General features: G+C 39.6%; 1 protein-coding gene across 4 annotated transcripts; it reads right to left on the bottom strand.

The window, feature by feature from the left end:
* On the bottom strand, positions 1-23,811 carry pdyn (prodynorphin). Of its 4 annotated transcripts, XM_077597770.1 has the most exons (4): positions 17,058-17,129; positions 16,532-16,757; positions 1,803-1,939; positions 1-671 (listed from the first exon to the last, which is right to left on the bottom strand). In XM_077597770.1, exons 3-4 carry the CDS (start codon positions 1,923-1,925, stop codon positions 168-170), a joined length of 627 nt encoding a protein of 208 aa, XP_077453896.1. In that variant the 5' UTR covers positions 1,926-1,939; positions 16,532-16,757; positions 17,058-17,129; the 3' UTR covers positions 1-167. The 4 variants fall into 4 exon arrangements, with proteins under 4 accessions (XP_077453896.1, XP_077453914.1, XP_077453904.1 ...); XM_077597788.1 differs by lacking the exons at positions 16,532-16,757; positions 17,058-17,129 and adding an exon at positions 23,788-23,811; XM_077597778.1 differs by lacking the exon at positions 17,058-17,129 and having other exon boundaries at positions 16,532-16,827.

Raw genomic sequence — 23,811 nt, 5'->3', positions numbered from 1 at the left:
TTGCAGTCGTGTTATTCATGGTTTTATTAAACAAGCAACAAGTTGGTATTCAACGACACACGGGACAAAAAGGCAGCGAGTACAGGCAGGCATCAATCGATGTCGTGGGGGTTCAAATCGAAGGTTGCAGCAAACGTTCATTTTTTTTTTCTTTCAGTATGCTTAGTTCATCTTGTTTCTCGGCTCAGGTCGTCGTAGTAAGAAGAGAAAGGCTCTTCTGCGGAGCGCACTGAGATCTTGAAGTGACGGCGGAGGAACCCCCCGTAGCGCTTGTCCCACTTTATGTTATTCAATTTGGGTCTGATCCGCCTCATGAAGCCGCCGTAGCGCTTCTGGAGCTCCTCTGGCTCTCCCAGCTCGCTTCGTCTCGACTTGGGGCCGAACTTGCGTAAAAAGCCGCCGTAGCGTTTCACATGCTCGTAGCCGCGAAGAGCGTTCGCCCCCGGGCTGTCGTCCGCTTCTTCCCCCGCGACGTGCGTGTCCCGTCCGGGGGAGGACAGCAGCTCCCTGGTGGTCTGGTCCAGCCTCTTGGCGAGCTGTGCGTCCAATTGTTCGCCGTCTCCTTCCTCTTCTTCATCCTCCTGCGCCTTTTCGCCGGTGAGTGTCACGTCCTCGAGCCCCCCGGCGTGCGCACACAACCCCGGTTCATCCTGACACATCACCCCGCACCACTGCAACACACCCACGGACAAGCAAATAGAATGACACGCGGGGGAAGGCAAAGAGTCTCCAAAAAGTATTTTTTTCAACTCATTGCCAGCCATTGACAACGATACACGCTCAATTCATTTAAACTGGGAGAAGGGGTAGTGAATGCTCATTTTGCAGTGCCGTTGACGGCGCTAGACGTCCAATTCGTTTTAGATGGGAAAGGCAGTTCATTTGCAATGATTTGCCAATATTAAGTCTAAAACTAACACCCTTTTTTCTGTTCAACCTTTGGTTTTAGCCCCAAAATCTACCTTAAACTACCTTGTTTCTAGAATTGGGGGTAGGAAATATCAATTAGACATGACATTAAAGCAACACAACTTCTATGCTAAATAGGTAATATATGTTATATTATATGTCATATGTAATATTATTGCTATCCATTGCTATTCGTATAGTAGTTTATTTACTATTATCATAAGATTTGAGAGGAGGTACATATTCATTTTTATATGCCGCTTAATTGGACAAGTATTTTTTTTTTGTAATTTCAAAATCTCCGGGGTCAATATGATTATGATTACATTATTTTTCATTGGATTTTTATTGTTTCCCTTATACATTTATGTTTGTAACTTAACATAATCATAAATTATTTTTTTTTAAAAAACCTCCGGTCAAGGTCCCCGATATAACTAAGGTATTTTTATTTTATTTGTTACATTTTATCAGTGCCATACAAATAATTGCGTTTTAAAAACTATTTTAATGCTTTATTCTATGCTGCTATCACAAAAAAGTCATTGTTCAACAGGTGGGATTTTTTTCAAAGGACTTTCCAGCAAAATTAATTAGAAAACTAAGTAAAAAAATAAAGAAACAAATCATTCTTGATGTCGGGCTTCATAATTCAAATATTTCAAGTATTTATAAACACAATCTGTCGCCAATAAAGATTTAAATGTATTACATTTTTGTTTTATATAAAATGACAGGCTATTCATCCTCTCCCACTTAAGATTGATTGGATTTCCATCAATCGCACCCAATTAATCACATGCACATACTTGGCGTTTTAAGTAAAAACACAGTTTAAAAGAAAGAGAAAAAAATATCGAACAGGTAACTTTCAGCATAATGGCTCATCTTACCAGGCTACTGTAGGCGCCGTTTGGCTTAAAAATATGCTGTAAGCATTTGTAACACTGCGAAGAACAATGTGTGTGCACGGAGTGGGGCAAGCTCAGCATCAGCACCAGGACATACCACTCCATCCTTCAGCAGGTTTCTAAAAAAACAACAACAACAAAAAACAAATTTTAAATGCATCAGTTTGTCAACTCCTACAAAAATCCATACGTTGGAAATGTACCTTAAGAGTCGTTCAAATATTCAGAGTTGGTTTTAAAATCAAATGTCTGCTCGCGGTCCTCCCTCTGACTCTGGTGCTTGTTTTCTCCCTGTTGCCTCTCTTTTTATTACACTGATTGCGAAGGTGTCACTGCAAGCGCATCAACGCAATTTCCCGGTGCGCCAATGAGAGTGAAGAATCATACGTACTAAATATGCTATGGGAGTTTCTCACAACACCCACACGGATAATAGATGACATGAAGGATAGGCGAGAGAGGGAACATGCGCTTAGTCTCGCTTTTTTTCCTTACAAAAAACTTATTTGAACCTGTTTGTCCTTATGAGTAAGAGTCCACATACTCTACTGGCAACACCAAACAGTCGTTTGCTTCTTGTACAGTGTTTTATTTTTATTTTTTAGAATTTAATACAAATTTGTGTTCTGCTTCTGCCAAATGGACAGAAATAAAGTAAACTAAGATTAGAAATGAACCTTTTTCCAGTATGCTAAGGAACAATGGTCCCAATTTCATCTTGGCAGCGAGCCATATTGAACTCATGGTTTTCTTCATAGGGCTTTTATCCCTGCCAATTTAGGGTGTATTGATTAATTGATTCAATTACACGTGTCTGCTGATTGTCTCTGAAGTAGGATGCTGATTTTTTTCATTTTTCTTCCGATCAGATTTTTTCCAAGATATCTTTTGCTGATCCAAAGACCAGTAAGATTCAGACATTAGCCGTACCCATTATCCTCACAAAGGTTATGGGGGAATGGAGACTATTCCAGCTAACTACAGTAATACCTTGACATACGAGTGTCCCAACATACGAGAAATTTGAGATACAAGGAAAATTCCAATATATTTCTGCCCTGAGATACAAGACAAATTTCAAGTTACGCAGTGATATTCATGACGAGAGGGAGGGGTTTCTTTCAATATGGATAAAGGAGAAACAGTTAGCGGAATCTACGAGGACTTGAAAGTAAAGCAAGCAGCTGAAAAAGGGGAGACTTTAGTACCTGCGGTGGAATACATGGTTTTAGCAAAACAAAGGTGTGTGTTTCCTGAGCTAATTAATTTAAAGTAAATTTAATGTTTATCTTATGTTATATAGTGTCGCAGAAGTGTAGCCGCACATATTGCCGTTAGTAGCTACCGTTTGTCTCAAAAGGTAAGAACTCCATACAGTACTGTACATATAATAATGTCACATTTTATTGGAGACAAGCAGGGGTTGTTTAGAACCAAAAGACAATTGTTGCGTGATTAAAAAAAATCTTTTGAAAAATGGGTGTTTAACAAATAAAAGATTGAGTTTATACACTTAGAGAAGGTGAAGAAATTCCATCACTCCTCTATTAGGATCCGACAGCCGCTTCTTGCCACCTTAAAAAAATTCAACTCTCTACGTTCCACGGTTTGGACAAACGTAGCGAGAGAATCTTAACATACGCCCACACACACTCCCATAAATCACGCTTTATAAGGATTATAGATCATAACCACTAGAGAGGTATTTGTTACTTTGTGAGCGTAGGTGGTGAATTAGAACAATTAATATATTGTTTTTCCACCGTAATATCCTATTTTTAGGTGTTTTTTTCAGACGCTGGGAACAATTTAATTTGTATTTAGTTCGTTTCTATGGGAAAAATGGATTTGAGATACGAGTAAATTGACATACGAGCTTGATCCTGCTATGCATTAAGTTCAACTGTATAGACACAAATAACCAATAAAAAATGACAATAACAACAAACAAATGATTTTTCTTTGTTTGTGACTTTTGCTACATAAAAAAATGGCCAAGATGGAGAAGTGCAAAATATGTTGCTATGATTAAAACTGGTGGATTTATATCGAGTATACAACGAATGGCATACCCTATACCGCGAGGTCTTGCCGAGCAGCTTTTCATTCAGCCGAAGCAGTTCCATTGAGCAAAAGATCGAGGTTGTATTTAATACAATAGTGCCTGTTATCATGTATGAACAGTTAAGAAATGTGACATGAGGACATCTGCTCTGTCATCAGTGGGGACACATGACATCATGCAACATGTAGGAATGAGATGTTTTCAATCACGCAAAATCCATCCCTTGCGTGTTTGCTCGCGGCAAAAATAATGGAATCAATACATTGTATCTATGAAAAGATACCCGAAAAGATGAGCTGAAGATGCTTTCCGTGGTTTTAATATAATACAGTACAAAGGCAGACACCGGTGCAACCTTCCCTCCTGTTATTCTAATCAGTCATCATTGTGAAGAGAGATTATCACAGTGCTGTACACAAATAGAGAAATGTATTTGGCTGAGTTATGTTCAGGTAACACTTCATTTCGAGTACGTATTTTATTTCCTTAGTTAAAAGGAAATTAGGTCAAAGCACAGTCACTCCCACATACCCAATTATTTGTATACAAACCCTTCAAAAGTCAAATTTACACAATATTCTATAAGTCCACTGCCAGCCTTTTAACATCTCTTGATGCATACCAGGTCATTTACACCTACTAGGATGAATGAAACATACAACATTTGAGCTTTTATATTTGCAGCTGAATTGGCAGTAAGTCTCCTGCAGTTTTTAAGGCTAAATCTGCCAGATCTGTTTTCATATTCTCCCCACACTTGCTTAATTTTTCTACTGATAGTACTCTGGTTTCCTCCCACAATCGAAAAACCTGCATTTGGGTTACAAAACTCAAAGCCTTGTGACAAAAAAAGCTAGGTAATGATAAATGTAGCTCATTCACGATCCTATCGAGGATAAGCAATGTAAAAAATCAACTGGACAAGATGAGTTAAGTGTAAAGCAAATTTGACATTTTGGAGAATTGTGTTCCTAAAACGTTGCAGACATTAGAATGAAAATGTTTTGAACAGAATGTAATATGTAAAAGATGACTATGTAAATTGATATCTTGCATTTCCATTAATTTGATTGGCCTGTTGCTTGACCAATCAATGTATCGATAGAGATTGATACTACTTACAAGTGTAGATCCATAATCTGGTATTACAGATAAAATAATTTTTCATAATATAATAATGCATAGCTACAAATCATGAAATATAGCAGATTTGTGTAATCATTTAAACAAGCATTTTGAACATGGCATATTGTCACTGATGCAAGTAAAGACAAAAAAAATAAGATTGATTTATCAATAGGCTGACCATGACAAGGCAGCTTTTCACTAAATGAAGATAACCGATAAAGACAAGGTAGCCAGGGTAGAATATTAAACACAATCATTTATATGTTCTTGAATCTCATTAGTGCCACTTTGTAATGAGATAAAATAATGTGTCTTACAGTCACGAAATAATTTGCTGTCTATGCTAATAAGTTAATTTCCCAATTATCCTAAACGCACAGCCATTTGGGTTTTTGGAAATTTGTCAGTAATGTCTGAATCATCTCCACAACAACCTTTACCAAATGACTAATTTTCAGTCATAGTTTAACCGTAGTAGAATAATTATGTATGGAATTGGAAATTGTCAAATGAAGAGCTAAAACATTTAATCTCGCATGTCTTTTTCATGCACTCATTCGGGAGCCTAGAGAACAAGTTGGAGTTGTGCACTTTTTGTGGCCGCGCAGAGGAGCTTTTGTTTCTGGAGTACTTTGTTGTTTCCCATTAGTGAAGCCTCTGACAATGTAATTGACTTCTCAGATGGTAAATATTGCCATCATAACTAATGCATCATTTAAATTAGTCTCCGTCTACAGAAGGTCCCCATCTTGTGGACTTCCAGTGTGTGGCTCCAGTTTTTTTTACCTAGGTCTACAATGTCTTGTGTGTCTTGTGTTTGTCTTCCTACTGCAACCAAGAAATTTCCCGAATATGGGATGAAATAAAGTTCTAACCTAACATAACCTAAATCGCATCCACAAATACGATTTGACGTTGCGTCTCAAAAAATGTACCGTTTACACTTGTAGGTCACTCTAAAGCATATTTTAAGTCATCATAATGACACACGGAAATAACACCAGAGCTGCCAACTACGGCGGAATTTCAGAAGTTTACCCAGAAATGCAAGGCAAACACCGGGACTCCGGGCAACCTCCCGAAACTCCGGAAATCCCCAAAAATGGTCACTTAATTTTTTTTTTTAAGCAACCATTTCGGAAAAGTACCAAATTTCCAATTTAAATGCCTCGAAATTCACACCATCGCTACGGCTTCCGCCATCTTGATTCAACTGCACTGCAAACTGGAAACATTCGGTAACAAGAGTGCATTGCGAATTATCCGAGTTACAAGTTCTGACGAATGATTCGTCTTGTGCGACTTCAGCGCATATCGATTTTGTGTGAATCGCATTCACTCTGGATAAACTTCGGAAATGGGACAAAGGTACTCCTGAAATGGGGGAAAACAGAGATTGGCAGATCTGTAACACCTTTGAAAAGCAAATTCACTAGGTTGGCAGTAGCAGCTACCTGAACAGCTAATTTAATAAATTGCAGTAAAAACATGACTTGAGCTAATCGTGTCTTTGGTAGTTCATTACCGATTATTGAACAATCTCAAGCAAAAAAGCAACCAAGTTTCTTTTTCAAGTATTTTGAGGCTAAAATGTAAAATTTGTGTTCACCATATCAGAAAACAGCTTCACAAAATAATGTGTGATTGTTGTACTACCTGATCTCTTTAGCACTCACCCTTCACCCATGTTTGCATTTCCATTCCTAAGTAACCTGGAGACATGTGAATTTCACATTCAACAACAACCCGGTACTCTCACATCCTTAAATAAACACCTGCATCTCTTAGGTTTGTTGCATTACTTGTTCTTCCTGATCTTTTGTCTAAATATTAAAAAAGAAGCGTGCACTTGTATGACAGTCTTCCATGAGACAAAAGCGACGGTGCACACAGTCTTAGCCTTGAATCTGGATTTTATGTAACCATAGCAGCAGTAAAGAAAAGCTTCCATCAGCACCATAAATAATCTTTTTTTTGTTGTTGATGGAAATAAGTGAATCATACACTAGGGCAGGGGTATGGAACCTATGGCTCGGGAGCCATATGTGGCTCTTTCCATGGTGCATATGGCTCTCCACTAACCCGTGAGGTAAAATATGGAAATCACTGGTGAGAGAGCCGAGTCCCGAACGCACTAATAGGAGCGTCAATGTGGCGTTGACACTACCTCTACCACTACTTTAATCATAATTTTGTTTTTTATTACTCTTCTGCATGCATGACATCATTGATAGTGATTTATTAGCAACAGCATAACACCATTGTCAAAAGACACTACCTCTAGCATTGCTAATTATATCTTTATTTTTTTTGTTAGTCTCTTCTGCATGCATACTCATTGATACTCATTGATGGTCATTGATACTCATTGATAGTCATTGATTAGCAGTGTAACCATGTCATCAAAATAATTCAGAGACTTTTTGTACTTTAAAAGTAGTGAAATGACAACAAAAAAAAATCACACATTTTCATGTATTTTTACTTTTCAATTCTGAGAATGGCTCTTAAGAAATAACATTAGAAAAATATGAATTGTTTATGGATCTCTCTGTCAAAAAGGTGGGAACCTCCAAATGTGTTTCTAAAGTTTGTCATTGACGTCATTCCCGCCATACTGTGTAACCCAGCCAACAACAGAACAGGGTACTTAAAAGGATATGGATCAAAAACCTTGCTGAACAATGAATTTCACCAGTTTCGAGCATGTGACTCAAAAATAAGTTTCCACACCAAAGGAGCACATCAAAATTTCTATTAAGGTTACTAAAAAACAAACAGAGTTGGATAATACTCGATTGCAGTGCTACCTCTACTTATGAACATCTCTACTTACAAAAGCTTCAGGTTCAATGTCTCAATGAGAATTTTTTTTTCTCAGGATACAAAAAAGGTACGGGGAATTAGGACCCAATCGCAGGGAAGCAGGCGAGGACGAGGGAAGTAGTGCTCATACCAAAACTTTAATAATTTAGGCAGGATCTTAGAAAATAACAAAGACATAGAAATCAAATCACTAAACCAAACCTGACTAGGTAAAAAGGGGAATGTAATATATTGATAATGATAGTTGCCTCGGGTTATGGAAGTGTTTAACCACGCCACCTGGAGCCGTGGGGTAGCACAGCGTAACCCGGACGTAGTAGTGTTGTGTGTCCGGTTTGTGTGTGTGTGTGTTGTGGAGTGGCAATAAAGAGCTACACGTGTTTTACCCTGGCTCCGCCGTCTATTGCTGTTATGGATATATTAACAGTCATATAAACTGCAAAGTTATTACAGTGGCGACGAGGATGGGATCCCTTTCCAGCGGTAGGGATTAAAAGTTTCGGACGAGGAGATTAAGGCGTTACAAGGAGGTAACGTGACTTTGCAGACTAGCATTAGCACGAGTGCTAACCTAACGGCGGCGCTGCATCATGGCCAGATTCCTGGGAAATCTCGGCGAATACGAGGCACTTAAAGAAGATTTTGAATCTTACTTGGAACGTTTTGAGCAATGGATGATCATCAACGAAGTGGAGGAAGGTAAAAAAAACAACGTGTTCTTGTCTATAATAGGTGCAGAGGCCTACGGACTGTTGAAGGGCCTTTGCATACCAGAGAAGCCTAGTAGCCTCTCATATGAGGTGCTAAGTGGAAGATTAGCATCTCATTACAACCCGAAACCGCTGGTGATCGCGGAGCGATTCAAGTTTCAAAAGAGGAATCAGAGAGAGAACGAGTCTGTGTCGGATTATATTGTGGCGTTGAAGCAGCTATCCAGCCACTGCGAATTTGGTCTCCATTTAGACGAAGCAATGAGAGACAGATTTGTTTGTGGATTGAGAGTGGAAGCTATTCAGAGAAGATTACTCACGGAGCAAGATCTAACATTTAAAAAAACATGTGAACTGTCGTTGTCCATGGAGATGGCATCAAAGAGTACGTTGGAGTTCGCTAGCAAAATGGAAGAACCTGCCACATTAAATAAGATCAACCAGGAAAAGACAAGCAAAAGTGCGTGGAAATACCAACCAGCCACCAGCGATTGGAAATGTAAAACCACAAGTGGAAAATTCGGACCACAGAGAAGAGAAAATCACCAACCCTGTTACAGATGTGGACTAAGCAACCACGCCGCTCAGGAATGCAGGTATAAAGGAGAGACATGTTACAAGTGTTCAAAAGGAGGACACATAGCAAGGATGTGTAAAACGAAAAGTTGGCAAGGACACACACAGTATGTAAAAGGAAATAAAAATGAGACAACAGGAAATGCGGATGATGAACTGTGGGAGTCATATCGCTTGAATGCCGTGTATCCCACAAATGCTGTCGGGAATTGGAGGAAGGAAATGACAGTACAGGTCATATTAGAAGGAACTCCTCTCGAGATGCAACTGGACACAGGAGCGGCTGTAACACTGGTTTCGGAAATTGTGTATAAGAAGCATCTCTCTCATCTGCCTTTGGAAGTAAGTAAAGTGCAGCTGTCAACTTTTTCCGGAGAGAACATTCCTTTGATGGGACAAGTGACGGCCAAGGTAAAATATGGGACCCAGAGTGGGAAGCTACCATTAGTGATCGTAAAAGGTGACAGACCAGCCCTACTTGGCCGTAACTGGCTCAAAAACTTCAAACTGGACTGGGCACGCATCTTCTCAGTTATACCAGCAAGGGGCGGTAACGATGCAGGTGAGGAGTATGGTGACTCAAAGCCCAAGAAAGTGCGTGCAGTACCCCGTGAGCAAAAGCACAAGCGCTCCAAGGATTCACAGGATGAAAGTGAGGACTCCGAGGAAAAACTCCCCAAAACCAAAAATGATTCAGCAGATGACTTTGGTAGTGATGACCAAGACAACGACTTTGGAGAGGAAGATGAAGACGGAGGAAGTGACTACAGTATAGAGTACAGATCGTCAGCAGAAAATGGCAACGCAGATGCGTTATCTAGACTGCCGGGGAAGGGGAAGGATAACACCGTGGAGGAAAACAGCATCTTCTATTTCTCAGTAGTAGATGAGCTTTCCGTGCAAGCTACAGAGATTGCACAGAGCACTCTCAAGGACCCAGTCCTATGCAAAGTACTGGAGCTGACTCGGTCTGGATGGCCAAGTCAAAACAAGGACGAGAGACTGAAACCATACTTTTCCAGGAAAAATGAACTGTCGGTGGAACAAGGTTGCATATTGTGGGGAATTCGAGTTATCATTCCACCAGCACACAGAGAGCGACTACTGCATGATCTTCACCTAGGACACCCGGGAGGGTGCAGGATGAAGGCCTTGGCCAGGAGCTATTTGTGGTGGCCGCAGTTGGACAGTGACATAGAACATACAGTACAACAATGTGACGCCTGTCAGAGTGTGAGGAAACTACCTGAAACCGCACCTCTACACGTCTGGAAATGGCCGACTAGAGTTTGGCAGAGAATACATATTGACTTTGCAGAGAAAGACCAACACCACTTTTTAGTACTAGTGGACAGTCATTCAAAATGGCTGGAGGTCATCGCCATGGCAACAACCACAGCAGCCAAAATGATTGAGGTGTTGCGGAACATTTTTTCTTCCTACGGGCTTCCTGAGGAGATTGTTTCTGACAACGGACCTCAATTCACTTCGCAGGAGTACAAGACATTCCTGCTGAGCAACGGAATAAAACAAACTTTGGTACCAGCTTACCATCCCGCTTCCAATGGAGCGGCAGAGCGAGCAGTTCAGACAGTGAAAGCATCACTGCTGAAACAAGTACTCGAGGAGAAGAAACAAAAGGTCACAATAACTATGCAGCACAGGCTAGCTAACTTCCTGATAGCATACAGGAGTACACCGCACACTGTTACAGGATGTGCACCAGCGGAACTGTTTTTAAAACGTCAAATCAGGACCAGGTTCAGCTTACTGAAACCAGATCTCGCTCGAGTGGTGGAAGCAAAACAAGAGAAGCAGAAACACTATCATGATAGAACCACCTCCAAGCTGAGACATCTGTCTGAGGATGACTCAGTTCTAATCCGGAATTTCCGTGGAGGGAAGGAGAGGTGGACAAAAGGAACAGTGGAAAAGAGACTCGGACCAGTCACCTACCTGGTGTGGAATGGTGTGAGCCGACGCTCGATCCACATTGATCATCTGCTGTACAACCAACCGTCCAGACCAGAGACATTGGAGCTTCCGGATGAGCAGCTGGACATCGCAAACAAGTACCCTGTGGTGGTTCACGCAGATGTGGGGGGGAAAGGCACACCTGGAGCAGTAGGTGGTAGCCCGTACTCACCTGAAGAGACACGTGTAACATCTTCGCCAGGCTCAGTGGCCTGTGACAAGACAGTTACACCTGACAACCGAGCAGTCAGTTCCCCAGAGGTGTGTGGGCGCAGGTACCCAGTGAGAGATAGAGCACCTCCGAAGCGACTGAATTTGTGATCGGTCAGTTGTGAGGAACGTCGTTCCTAAAATAAAAGAGTTCCTGTTCATACAAAAATGTGAAAAGAGTTCCTGAGATTGAAATGTCAAAGACTGGAATATTGAGTCTAATGGTTGTGTTAGCAGTAATAATTTAGTTACAAGTTGAGAAGTAAAATTATAAAAAGTTAATGAGGCAAAGATAATTGTTGGAGTTGAGTGCTAAGTCTAAATAGGAACTTCATAGTTAAAGGGGGAGGAGTGTAATATATTGATAATGATAGTTGCCTCGGGTTATGGAAGTGTTTAACCACGCCACCCGGAGCCGTGGGGTAGCACAGCGTAACCCGGACGTAGTAGTGTTGTGTGTCCGGTTTGTGTGTGTGTGTGTTGTGGAGTGGCAATAAAGAGCTACACGTGTTTTACCCTGGCTCCGCCGTCTATTGCTGTTATGGATATATTAACAGTTATATAAACTGCAAAGTTATTACAGGGAATAACGAGGTAACGCAGACACATGGCAAGGGAAATAAGGCAGACAATCCAACACATGACATAACAATCAGTGGGGTTTAAATAAACTAACATGGGTTGACGAGACAATTAGGAACACCTGGGAAACACACAAGGGAGCAGGCAGGGGCGTAGAAACGACAGCTGAAAACAATGGGCAATCACTCAGACAGGACACCAGGGGGGTAAAAGGAAAAAACCAAGCAGCCTTAACACAAATTCCAACATCCCTGAAACCTAAACACATCTGCACCAGCATCCTGTATTTTAATGTGAAATTGCCGTGATAGACTTTATCCTTTGTTTTTCATCAATTTCTCAATAAAATTATTCGTGGTGTGAGTGGAAAGAAGAAGCGGGCTCTATTATTAAAGTCTTCACGGGTCGTGTTATAGCCCAGTTTGAGGATGTATGCCTTGTGCACTTTAGGAAATTTATGAATAGTTTGGATTGGATTGAAATTTCTCCAAACGTGACATCAGTTGTGTTTTGCTTTTGTACGTTTGTTTACTCAGCTACCAAACGTTTGCCTCCTCCTCTCACCGTCACCTAACACCAAATTCACTTCGCCATGAATTTGCCCTTCCACCCCAATGGAAAATGTCTTTGCATTTCTCATTAATTTTAGTGAGTTAATCTCTTTTTTGACCCACTTATTTAATACAACATTTGTATACTTTTACATATATTTTGGTCAAAGGGTTGGGGGTTTGTATGGGGAAGGGATTAGGGCGTTTACATGTAAAATGATACTCTACTTACAAAAAATTCAAATTACGACACACATGGAAATAAGTAGAATTACTACAATACTGTATTCAAGTAGATTTGTCCTCTTGGTCATCAGTAACACTTAGCTAAACAGCTAGTGTCTATGAAAGGGGTCGGGAACCTTTTTGACGAAGAGAGCCATAAACAATTCATATTTTTTAATGTTATTCCTTGAGAGCCATTCTCCAAATTCAAAAGTTAAAATACATGTAAATGGGTGCCTTTGTTTTTAGTAATTTCACCACTTTTAAAGTGGAAAAAACAGAATACTTTTGACAATATTCTTATGCAGTTGCTAATCAATGAGAGTATGCATTCCAGAAGAGTCTAATGCAAAAAAAGGAGATTAAAGCAGCTCTAGAGCCAGATGCACCCATCGTAAGAGCCACATGTGGCTCCCAAGCCATAGGTTCCCTACCCCTGGTCTATGACTTAACATACCTAACAATAGTACAGATTTTCAACCGTACTACTAGTAGTACTACTACTAGTGTTGCACTGTAACTGGTACAGATACAGCACTAAAATGACTTCATGAGTATTGGTGGAATAAGATCCAATTTGTACTTTTAAAATCTACTTTTCAACCACGAGTCACCCTCTACAAGATCCTCGCCACTTGTGCACACCATTGTGAAAAAGAGGAGCACTCGTCGACTTCCCAAGATGATGATAGACGCCCACTTCGTGCAGCATCCAATAATCCTTTGCTATAAATTTGAATGATTTTATCACTAATAGACACATTTGTTCAGGTGCTACTGTGATTTCGGCTTGTCCCGCGAGGGCTCATTACAGCAAATCTACTTTGTTTGTTCATCAATGATTTATAAAACATTATTTCATCCTCTGGCCAAGATGTATCCTCCCACCAATTGTTCTTTCACACTAGTAGACGTCCAATCTCGCAGCAAATGCTCATCCGCTGCCAGATTGGACTTCTCACCTTCATTCACTGCGGGCCCTCCCACTTCAAATGGATTGGACATCTAGTGCCGTTATTGTCAGTCAGAGTTAGGCCGTGTCCAACCAAGCTATGGTAGCCATTATTTTACTGTCAAATGAGTATCCATTATGCAGTAATCTGGTACTAAGAGAACTTTTTTCAGTGATATTAATACAGGATCGTCATTTCCCACACAGCGGAATTGGGAGCCAAAACTTAAATCAGTGCAACACTACTTATTAAGTTAATAAGTAGTGTTGCACTGATTTAAGTTTTGGCTCAGAGTATCAGTTAATAATATTAACTGATACTCTGTTGCTTTCAATTATACTGTACTAAGTTTTGTCAACAATGAAATAGTCAAATCTAAACATTGACCAGCTGTCAGACTGTTTAACAAAAGAAATGGCTGAATGTTAAGACCAACCGTATGTATACATGTGCATCTATGTGTATGTATATTTATATATATGTATGTATGTGTATATATATATATATATATATATATATATATATATATATATATATATATATATTTATATATATATATTTAAGCAACACGCTTATTTATGTATTTATTTATTTATTTTTTATTGGTTTATTTATTCATATTTTATTTTTTTCTTTATGTATGCATTTATTAACTTATACCTTACTTAACCTATTTATTTATGTCAAAAAAAAATCCTGTCTGTATTCTCCCCCTCTTGCTACTGTGACAATGAAATTTCCCGAATACAGGATGAATAAAGTTATCTAATCTAATAGACATATAAGATAATCAAGCCTTTCACAGCTTTCACATGCTTTAAGATTTATATTTCTCAATACGTTGAACTTGGTTTTCCTTAACAAAATTTTTACCGTTGACTCACTGAACTCGTTCATTGATATTCTTCTATTTTAGATTGATGTTGTAATTTAATTTGTGACGCAGTGTGCGATGCGCAGTTTTGTTCCAGTGACAAAAATAAAAGTCATTGCATGACAGAATCTGCTGACTTGCAGGTCTGTATGAACTACTGGTAAACTATTATTGATTTTCTTCTCTAATGGGAAATTGTGAACTTTTTGAAATATTGCAGTATTTCATTCGATCTTCCTCTACTTTTGTCCATTTCGTTTAACCCTAGAATGCATGGCTGACCAGTAGCTACATTCAGAAAAAAAGCTTTTTTTGAGCCCATGTATGCATTTGAGGGTTAATCAAATCAATCTTTTTACTTACGGTGGAAAATAAACATCCATTTTACAAATACAGTACTATTGTTTTCTATAGGAGCTGCGGGTAATTCATTGTACTATCACTTTGAAGAACTTGTCAGCCCTTTATTGGTCCCTCATTGACCTGTTGTCACATTAATCCTAAACGGATGACTAGAGCTAATACGTTTTTGCTGTAGATGCAAGTATGTATTATATCTTATGTTTTTGGGTTGTTTTTGAAAGGTTGGAACTCCAACCACTACAAAATTGAAAAAAATAGATGAATGGATTATTTCTGATGTAAACTAGAATGAAAATAGATCAACCTGTATATTTTATCTTTTCCAATGATGATTTTTTTTTAAAATGTTAAATGTGACAATTGCTACACGTTTATGTTCATATATTGTTGCCAGTAACAAATAAGGAGAAATAACATTTTTCAATTCTGGTAATGTCAGAGTTGATTTGTCATCCTTCATTTTATCCAAAATTGTTTGGCAGCCATTCGCAAGGCACATTGAGATGAACAACTGTTCAGGCTCATTCATTCATTCTTTTTCTGAACCGCTTTATCCTCACTAGGGTGGCTGGGGGTGCCGGAGCCTATCTCAGCTGACTTCGGGCCAGAGGCGGTGGACACCATGAACCGGTGGCCAGCCGATCACAGGGCACGAAGAGACAGACAACCATTCACTCTCACATTCATTCCTAGGAGCAATTTAGAGTATCCAATCAGCCTACCATGCATGTCTTTGGAATGTCGGAGGAAACTGAAGTACCCGGAGAAAACCTACACAGGCCCGGGGAGAACATGCAAACCCCACACAGATGGACCGACCTGGATTTGAACCCAGGACTCCAGAGCTGTGAGGCGGACGCGCTAACCAGTCAAGATCCTGGGTCGCCTCCCGTTCACGCTCATAATCATACAATTGATTTTTTTTTTCATTTAAAATGATCATTACTCATTTGCTGTCATTGATTTATTGAATATTTTAATGTGAACTCTTTGTCTGTGAATCTTTGGGTGATTTAGATGTATACGTATAACTAAACTTTATTTGAATCTACTGACTCATCTGGTTCTCTTTCTATAAAAACTTCATTTGTTTTGGTGTGCTATATTGCAAGCACAGCATTAATGATGTTTACATAAATCATCATCGTCATATATTTTTAGCTCTTTTTGCACAATTGCAACCTTAAGAAAAGCTCATTCAACTCTGATAAGAAAAATACTGCATGAAAATATACATTTTGATCCCGGGGCTCAATTTATTACATTGCTGGGAAACAGGGAATTATGGTCAAACATTTTATGTAAGGATTAAAAAAAAACAGTGGCGGTCCGTGAATTTCCTAGTGACGCCTTCAGCTATCGGAATCAATCCAACCCTCAAAAACTATTTTATGGGTATAAAACCTCTACTGCAGCTACAGCTGTGACACATAAAAAATCATCAATAATAACCTCATACAATTGAAATATTATTTAGGAATATAGCCATATTTTACTCACCAAAAATCTTTTTAACTGTACACAATATCCATCCTCCTTTTCTATCGCCATCGAAGCAAATGCTTATAGTCGAGCCTGTCCTGTCGTATTTCTGGCATACATTTTTATTCGGTTTAGTGCTGAAAATGTTCATTCCCGGTTGTGACAGGCTTGCTTGCTTTGGAGTTGACCAACCTTTCTTAATGATGTCTTTGTTGAAAAGTCCGTCTTGAAAATGGCTTTTGACAGTAAATCTGCAAACAAATCCATTTCTTCTCCTCCTTCAGCCATTGCGGGTTGACAAAACCGCTATCAGATCATTTAATAAGCATTCATGGACAAAATATAATTAACATCAGTCTGTCATTCAGATATTTCTTAGGCCAGCAGAGAAGGCCTTGAAGGCCCTGACGGCACACCACTGAAAAAAACAATATGGTTTTGATGACAAAAATGAAATATTGTTGTTTTACTTCTACCATTAGTATTTCTCTTATACTTTTTCACAATTCTAATGCCAAATATAATTTCATTTCTATAGAACACCCATGCATGTTAGGAATGAAGATGTGTTCCACATAAATATAACAAAAGATAGTTGTCAATTCGAGAAAAAATGATGAATGAAGTGATGACTCAAGGGTTTTTTTTTCGCCTTGAACTCAAATATGAGTGTTCTACAAAGAAGCGGGCACTAACAATAATATCTCCATCTATTCACCATCAACAGTATTGGCCTTCAGGTTGCTGTGGTAACGCCAGCCATGAAGCTGCGGTTGAGTCAGAAACCGAAGTGAGTGTCCCTGAAACTTGTCAAAGATATTCATCCTGAAGCAAAATAATGGCAGAGTTTAGCCACGACGACGCAGAACCTCTGCAGGCGGAAAAACAGAATGTATCGTTCAAGGTCACACTAACACATGTACATTGATCCCAAGTGTCAACAGAGCATGAATATCCTACAAATTATTATGTCTTACACACCCACAACTTGAAGCTGTTTTTATTAACCGTCCTTTAAAAAAAGATTAGTCATATAGGAATTTAAAAATCAACGTTTATTGTTCATTCTTGAGTTATCTTGAGTCCAGATTTATACAATACAACAAATGGATACAGTGCGGACACCCAATTTTGGCTCATCTAGGCCACACTCGTGTACTAAATGTTAATTTGATGTTAATTAATGGGGTCGCCAGTTTTTTGGGGTCAAGTTTATCCTTTTATTTATTCATTTTCTTAATCGCTTATCCTCACAAAGGTCACGGGGGTTGCTGTAACCTGACTTTCGGGCACGAGGAGACGGACAACCATTAATGCTCACACGGAACAAAACAGGCAAAGGCAAGACGTCGTTCTTCTCTGGCTTTTGTATGAGTCGGCGTGTCGTTCTTCTTTTACGGGTGTCATGAATGCACCTTAGGTGTGCGCCGGAGTCGGACCCAAAGATGCAGGAAGTAGACGAAAACAGGAGTGCCGGTACACAAAACTGAAGGTTTTAATAAGAACTAACAGAAAAGCCATACAAACTTAGGACTTAGTAAAAATCAAGAAAGAAACAAATCTCACGGGTATCGAATGTACACACACTGACAGGGAGACGACATGACCAAAAGATCGGCGACCAATCGACCGTGTACCCATCTTGGGTACACGGTCGATTGGTCGCCGGTCTTTTGGTCGCCGATCTTTTGGTCGCCCGGAAGGTTATTGATAATTCCCATTTAAATCGTTGCTCAAATTCCCTAAATACAAACTGTGAATTACTATTTAGTCATACTTAATGCCCTAGTAATTATTAGGCTAAAGAAAATCTCCAAATTTCCCGGACTTTTATTGTTTTTTGTTGGAGAACTTGTTAAGACCCTGACTGACGTACCTTCCTAAGGGGACAACGCATGTACATACACACTCTTATACACTCACACGTCGGCTCAGTGAAACTGCTCATGGCCATTGTTGGCTTTTATCGATGCGTAGACCGTGTTGTTTTACCTTGTTTTGTCACCGGTCTTTTGGTCGTCGTTCTTTTGGTCGCTGGTCTTTTGGTCGCCCGTTGTCGCGGTCCAGGCGACCAAAAGACGGGCGACCAAAAGACCGGCGACCAATCGACCGCACACGATCAAGATGCAACGTATAAATAGACACACAAGGGATAATTACAAATCAAGCACACCTGGTCACATAAGGAATGGGAGCTCGGAGGGACACACATCACCCAGAACAGGGAAACACGCACAGACACACCTCCACCAAAATCCCAAGGAAAACGTGACAAAGGGGGAAATATTGCTTCTTTTTCGCCGCTGAGTGCCACCCAATTCAGTGCTGAAGAAGAAGCGGCGCCTGACTTCCACCATTTGTCATCTCCTGTCTACCACATTTTTTATGAAGATTTTTAATTTGGATACTTAATATAAAAGAATGTTGAAGCCACAAAGTGGTGAAGGATGACAGTATTATTTCTTTTCGCAGCTATTAGAGAAAATAATGCCTATATAAATTTTATGAGCACAGCCAATTTGTGAAGTCAGTTTTGCCCACACTATTAATCTTGAAAACCTGTGTATATGATAAGTAATGATAGCATACGTAGAGGTTCACTCGCCTGACTTCAGTGCGGGTAGATGCGGGCTCGATACCCGCGGGTGGCTGTATGATTGTGTATATGGTCGTTTGTCTCTCTGTGTGCCCTACTACTGATTGGCGGGTGTAGTCTTCCTTTTGTCCGAAGTCAGCTGGGTTAGGCTCCAGCAACCCCCGCAACCCTTTCGAGGATGCGCGGTATGGAAGATGAATGAATGATAGCATGTTAAGCAAGGGAGACTCGCTTTTAATTGGCTAAAATAGTGCTGTCAATGATAAATTGTCTGCTGCGGTGGCCACTTCCTGGAAATTGTTTTTATTTACGTTTTTTCTGCAATATTACACATTTTAAAAATTAAACACTGTGCTTCAATTAATAAATTAGTCATTTTTTTTCATTTGGGGGGCGCATGATAAAGATGTCTTTCTCTTCAATGGGGTAAGAATACTATTTAAAAGAGTACAGGACATCAGCAATACATCAAATGGTTACTCTGATGAGTCATGAATACTGACCGTAAGTAAGAATTGAGTAAAAAGTCTTCCACCTTCATCCTCACCCACAACAGGATTTGCCCCTCTGGACCACTCAGACCCCTTCACCCAGTCGTCATTCAACAAATAACAAGCTCCACCCCATGGATGATCGAGTTATTCATTCTTGAGTGCATAGTTGTCTGTCTTGGACTGTAATTTTCTTTGTAAAATTTAACCCGACCTGTGTTCTTATGAAGGAAAAAAAAAACTTTTTCTGCAATGTTTCTATTAACTGGATCTTAAAGACCACCAAAGCAGCAATGAGAAAAGAATACAGTCAATCAAATCTCTCCAAACCCACCAGCTTTGTATATTTTAACTTTTTTTCACCATCTCTATGTGATTTTATTTAACAATCTCATCCTATCGGTAGATGTTCATAGGGAATTATAGCATTTTGTCAATGAAACACAGAATGAAAATGAAACTCTCTTTTTCTAATTATTAAAGGGTTAATGGAAACGATCTTATGTTTACAAAGGCATCAATTGTAATATCCTATTCTGTGACCAATTAATTAATTAATTAATTTTCTAAACCGCATATCCTCACAAGGGTCGCGGGGAGTGCTGGAACTAACTATGGGCACCAGGCTGGGGACAGCCTGAAATGTTGGCCCGCCAATCGTAGGGATGAGTGGTTAGCACGTCGGCCTCACAGTGGGGGACCTGGGTTCAAACCCAGGTCAGTCCACGAGTTTGCATATTCTGCCCGGGCCTGTGTGGGTTTTCTCTGGGTACTCCCACATTCCAAAGACATGCGTGGTAGGCCGATTGGACACTCTAAATTGCCCCTAGGTATGAGTGTGAGCGTCGTTTGTTTCCTTGTGCCCTGCGATTGGCTGGCCAACAATTCAGGGTGTCCCCTGCCTCTGGCCCAAAGTCAGCTGGGACAGGCTCCAGTACCCCACGCGACCCAAGTGAGGATAAAGCGATTCAGAAAATGAGTTGAGATGAGACAAACCTACTGTACTGACATGTAATCGAAATCTTGAAATGTCGTTGTCTGTCGACAGCTGTTGTTCAAGTTGTAACCACAAGAGGTCCCAAGTGAGGCATTGTAAAAAAAAAATGGTCTAGAATTCTTGTCACTTCGCGGTGATGTTGTACTATTAATGCCAGAGAAATAAGCACATCATTCAATATTTCATTTCTCTAATCTAATAAAAATGTATTATTAATGGATGACAAGTGTAACATTCACTTTTAAAAGAAATGATTCATGCAGCTTCCATTTGGAGGTGTAGCAACAATTTAATTGCTGTCTATTACTTGCATAGATTAATGACACACACTCAAAGACTTAAGAAATAAATACGTAATCTGTTCTACTTTGTGTCAATGTCATTTAGAATATGAAACTTCAAAAACATTTTAATGTGGAGGCAAGGCAGACTCTACAGAAAAAAATACTAGTGAGGAACTACAACAATCAATCTTGATATTTGTGTTGCAATATAAATATGACAAAATAAGACTCTGCCCTAGGTATAAATTATATCTGTAGTCGTAATTACATCTTTCCTTTGGGATTTTGAAGCTGGGCACGCACTGCTTATGCCTGCTTTTATAACAATTCCTCTTAAATTAATATTGATGAAATATCTGTAGCGCATGTGGCAAACACATTTGAGTCAACAAGATAATGCATTTGAATGTATTTGTTGTACCCTGTATTCCTCAAATCAATGCACAGAATGTGTTTCTAGCAAAATGCAGGAAGGTCAGAATTTTTGGCCCCTAAAAGTATGGTCAACGGCAGTGGCGGGCCGTGAATTTCAAACCGACGCCTTCAATTCTATATCTGAATCAATCAACCCTCAAAAACAATTTTATGGCTATAAAACCTTTACTGCAGCTACAGCTGCGACACATAAAAATCATCAATAATAACCTCATACAATTGAAATATTATTTAGGAATATAGCCATATTTTACTCACCAAAAATCATTTTTATCTGTACACAAAATCCATCCTCCTTTCTTTCCTCCCTCTTTTCTATCGCCATCGAAGCTAATGCTGAAAGTCGAACCTTTCCTGTCGTATTACTGGCATACGTTTTTATTCGATTTCAGTGCTGAAAATGTTCGTTCCCGGTTGTGACAGGCTTGCTTGCTTCGGAGTTGTCCGACCTTTCTCAATGATGTCCAGCTTTTCTTGAAAAGTCCGTCTTGAAAATGGCTTTAACAAATCCATTTCTTCTCCTCCTTTGCGGGTTCACAAAACCGCTATTAAATCAACACAACAATAAATTTGCTTGTGCAGCTCGATCCAGATACAGTTTGGTACCTCTGGCTAGTCCACTCTAGCCAATCAGTTGGTGAAAGCGATGACGTATCCATGCGCCTGTGAGAAGGCCTTGGTGTCGCCAACTCGAAATCTGATTGGATAAAGCAACAGTTTTATCGATGCTTGTTTTATGCAGCAAAGCCTGCAGAACTGATTATGAAGGCCTCGAGGCTGATTTCTGACCCTGGCAACAAATAATGGCTGAAATGTGATTGGTTAGATGCTTAAATATGAAAACACATCTGGAAGCAGCGCAATCAGGGGGAAGGCAATGAAAGGAAGCTGACAGACAATTTGGAATTATTTAATAAGTATTCATGGACAAAACATAATTAACATCAGTCTGTGATTCAGATATTTTTTGGGGCCAGCAGAGAAGTGTAAGTATTGACTCAGGCCTGAACTTTGAAAGCCATCTAAACTTTACCACTAAATATGTCCATTACTCCTAAAACATGGCCAGAATTAAGGGGCTTCTGGCTAAACAAGACCAGACAAAATGGATTCATGCTCTCATTTTCAGTAGTTTGGATTGCGGTGCGAGTGGTTTGCATGTCCACCTCACAGTTCTGCGATCGAGAGTTCAATCCCCAGTAGATTCCAACCTTCCTGTGTGGAGTTTACATGTTCTCCCCAGGCCTGCGTGGGTACTCCCTCATCTCAAAAACATGGTTGGAAGGCTGCTTAAACACTCAAAGGCATAAATTATTGTCCATCTCCTCGTGCTCTGCGATTGGCTGGCCACTAATTAAGGTTGTCCCTCACCTGGTACCCAAAACTGGCTGGAATAGGCTCCAGCAAGATGATTGGGATGCTGCAGCTAATCCAGAATCCAGTCCTTACAAATACAAAGCCATTGGACCACATTTCACCAGTCATGAAATCATTACAATGGCTTCCTGTGAGTTAAAGAATAGGCAATCAAATTTTACTATTGGTTTAATAATGGCCTTGGACCAAATTGTATGTTTGATTAATTGATCCTTACAATGCATCAAAACAGTTTGTTGTGTGTCTCAAGAATAAGAAGCAAGCATGGTGGGACGGCATTCAGTTATTATGCTACTCGCCTCTGGAACAAATTGCCTGAAAATCTTAGGTGTGCTCAAACGGTTCCCACCGTTAAATTACTACAGCTTACTCTTTACTGCCCGTGTTGTTCAAATAGCCAAACTTACTGTTTTTTATCCATATATTTGTAATACATTTTCTGTATTAATTATTTTTGTTTTAGACAGACGTCGAGTGGTTAGCGCGTTGGCCTCACAGTTCTGGGGTTGAGGGTTCGATCCCAGATGTGTCTTCACTGTATGAAGTTTGCATGTTCTCCTTGGATTTGCGTGGGTTTTCTCCTGTCTCTTTCAACCATGTTATGCCACAACAATAGAATAAGAATGTTTTTATTTTTGTATGCTTTTTTTATTTTAGTTTAATTTTTCTACCACGAGTCGCAACTGCATATACATTGCACTAGCCAAAGAATGCACAATGAAAGGGGAAAAAAAGTCCTGCTGGAATATAAGCCATATTTTGTAGGGGGCAGTTTTTTTTAAATTCATCAGACACCTAAAGCAAACATACGTGAAAGTAATCGAAAAATAGGGAACAACAGACAAAATATCCACCTGTTAATTAGCAGTTTTTGGGATAACTATAGCTAAGAAATACAACATACGTTGTTGGCAGTTAAAGGGTAAAACTTAAAAGATATATAGTACATCACACTTACATAAGTATGAGTCGCAGGCCCAGCCAAACTATGAAAAATAGTCTGCCTCATACACACTTACAATATGGTATTTATATATATTTTTCCTAATTGGTCAGGAGCCACAGTTAAATAAAGTTATCTTGTACCTCTAAGAAAAAGCTAACATTAGTTACTGTTACTGTGATTACACAAACGATTGAAAAGACCAACTAAATCATCCAATAAAAAATATGCTATTATTTTTTAAAATTAGTTTATTATGCTGTTGATAGTTTATCACCTGTTATTGATGAATATCTTAAGGAAAATGGAAAAAATTCAAGCTTACCGTGTTTTTTTGCATATAAGCCGC

This window comes from Stigmatopora argus, chromosome 1, assembly GCF_051989625.1.
Source record: "Stigmatopora argus isolate UIUO_Sarg chromosome 1, RoL_Sarg_1.0, whole genome shotgun sequence".
Lineage (NCBI taxonomy): Eukaryota > Metazoa > Chordata > Actinopteri > Syngnathiformes > Syngnathidae > Stigmatopora > Stigmatopora argus.
This window is presented reverse-complemented; position numbering and strand designations above follow the sequence as displayed.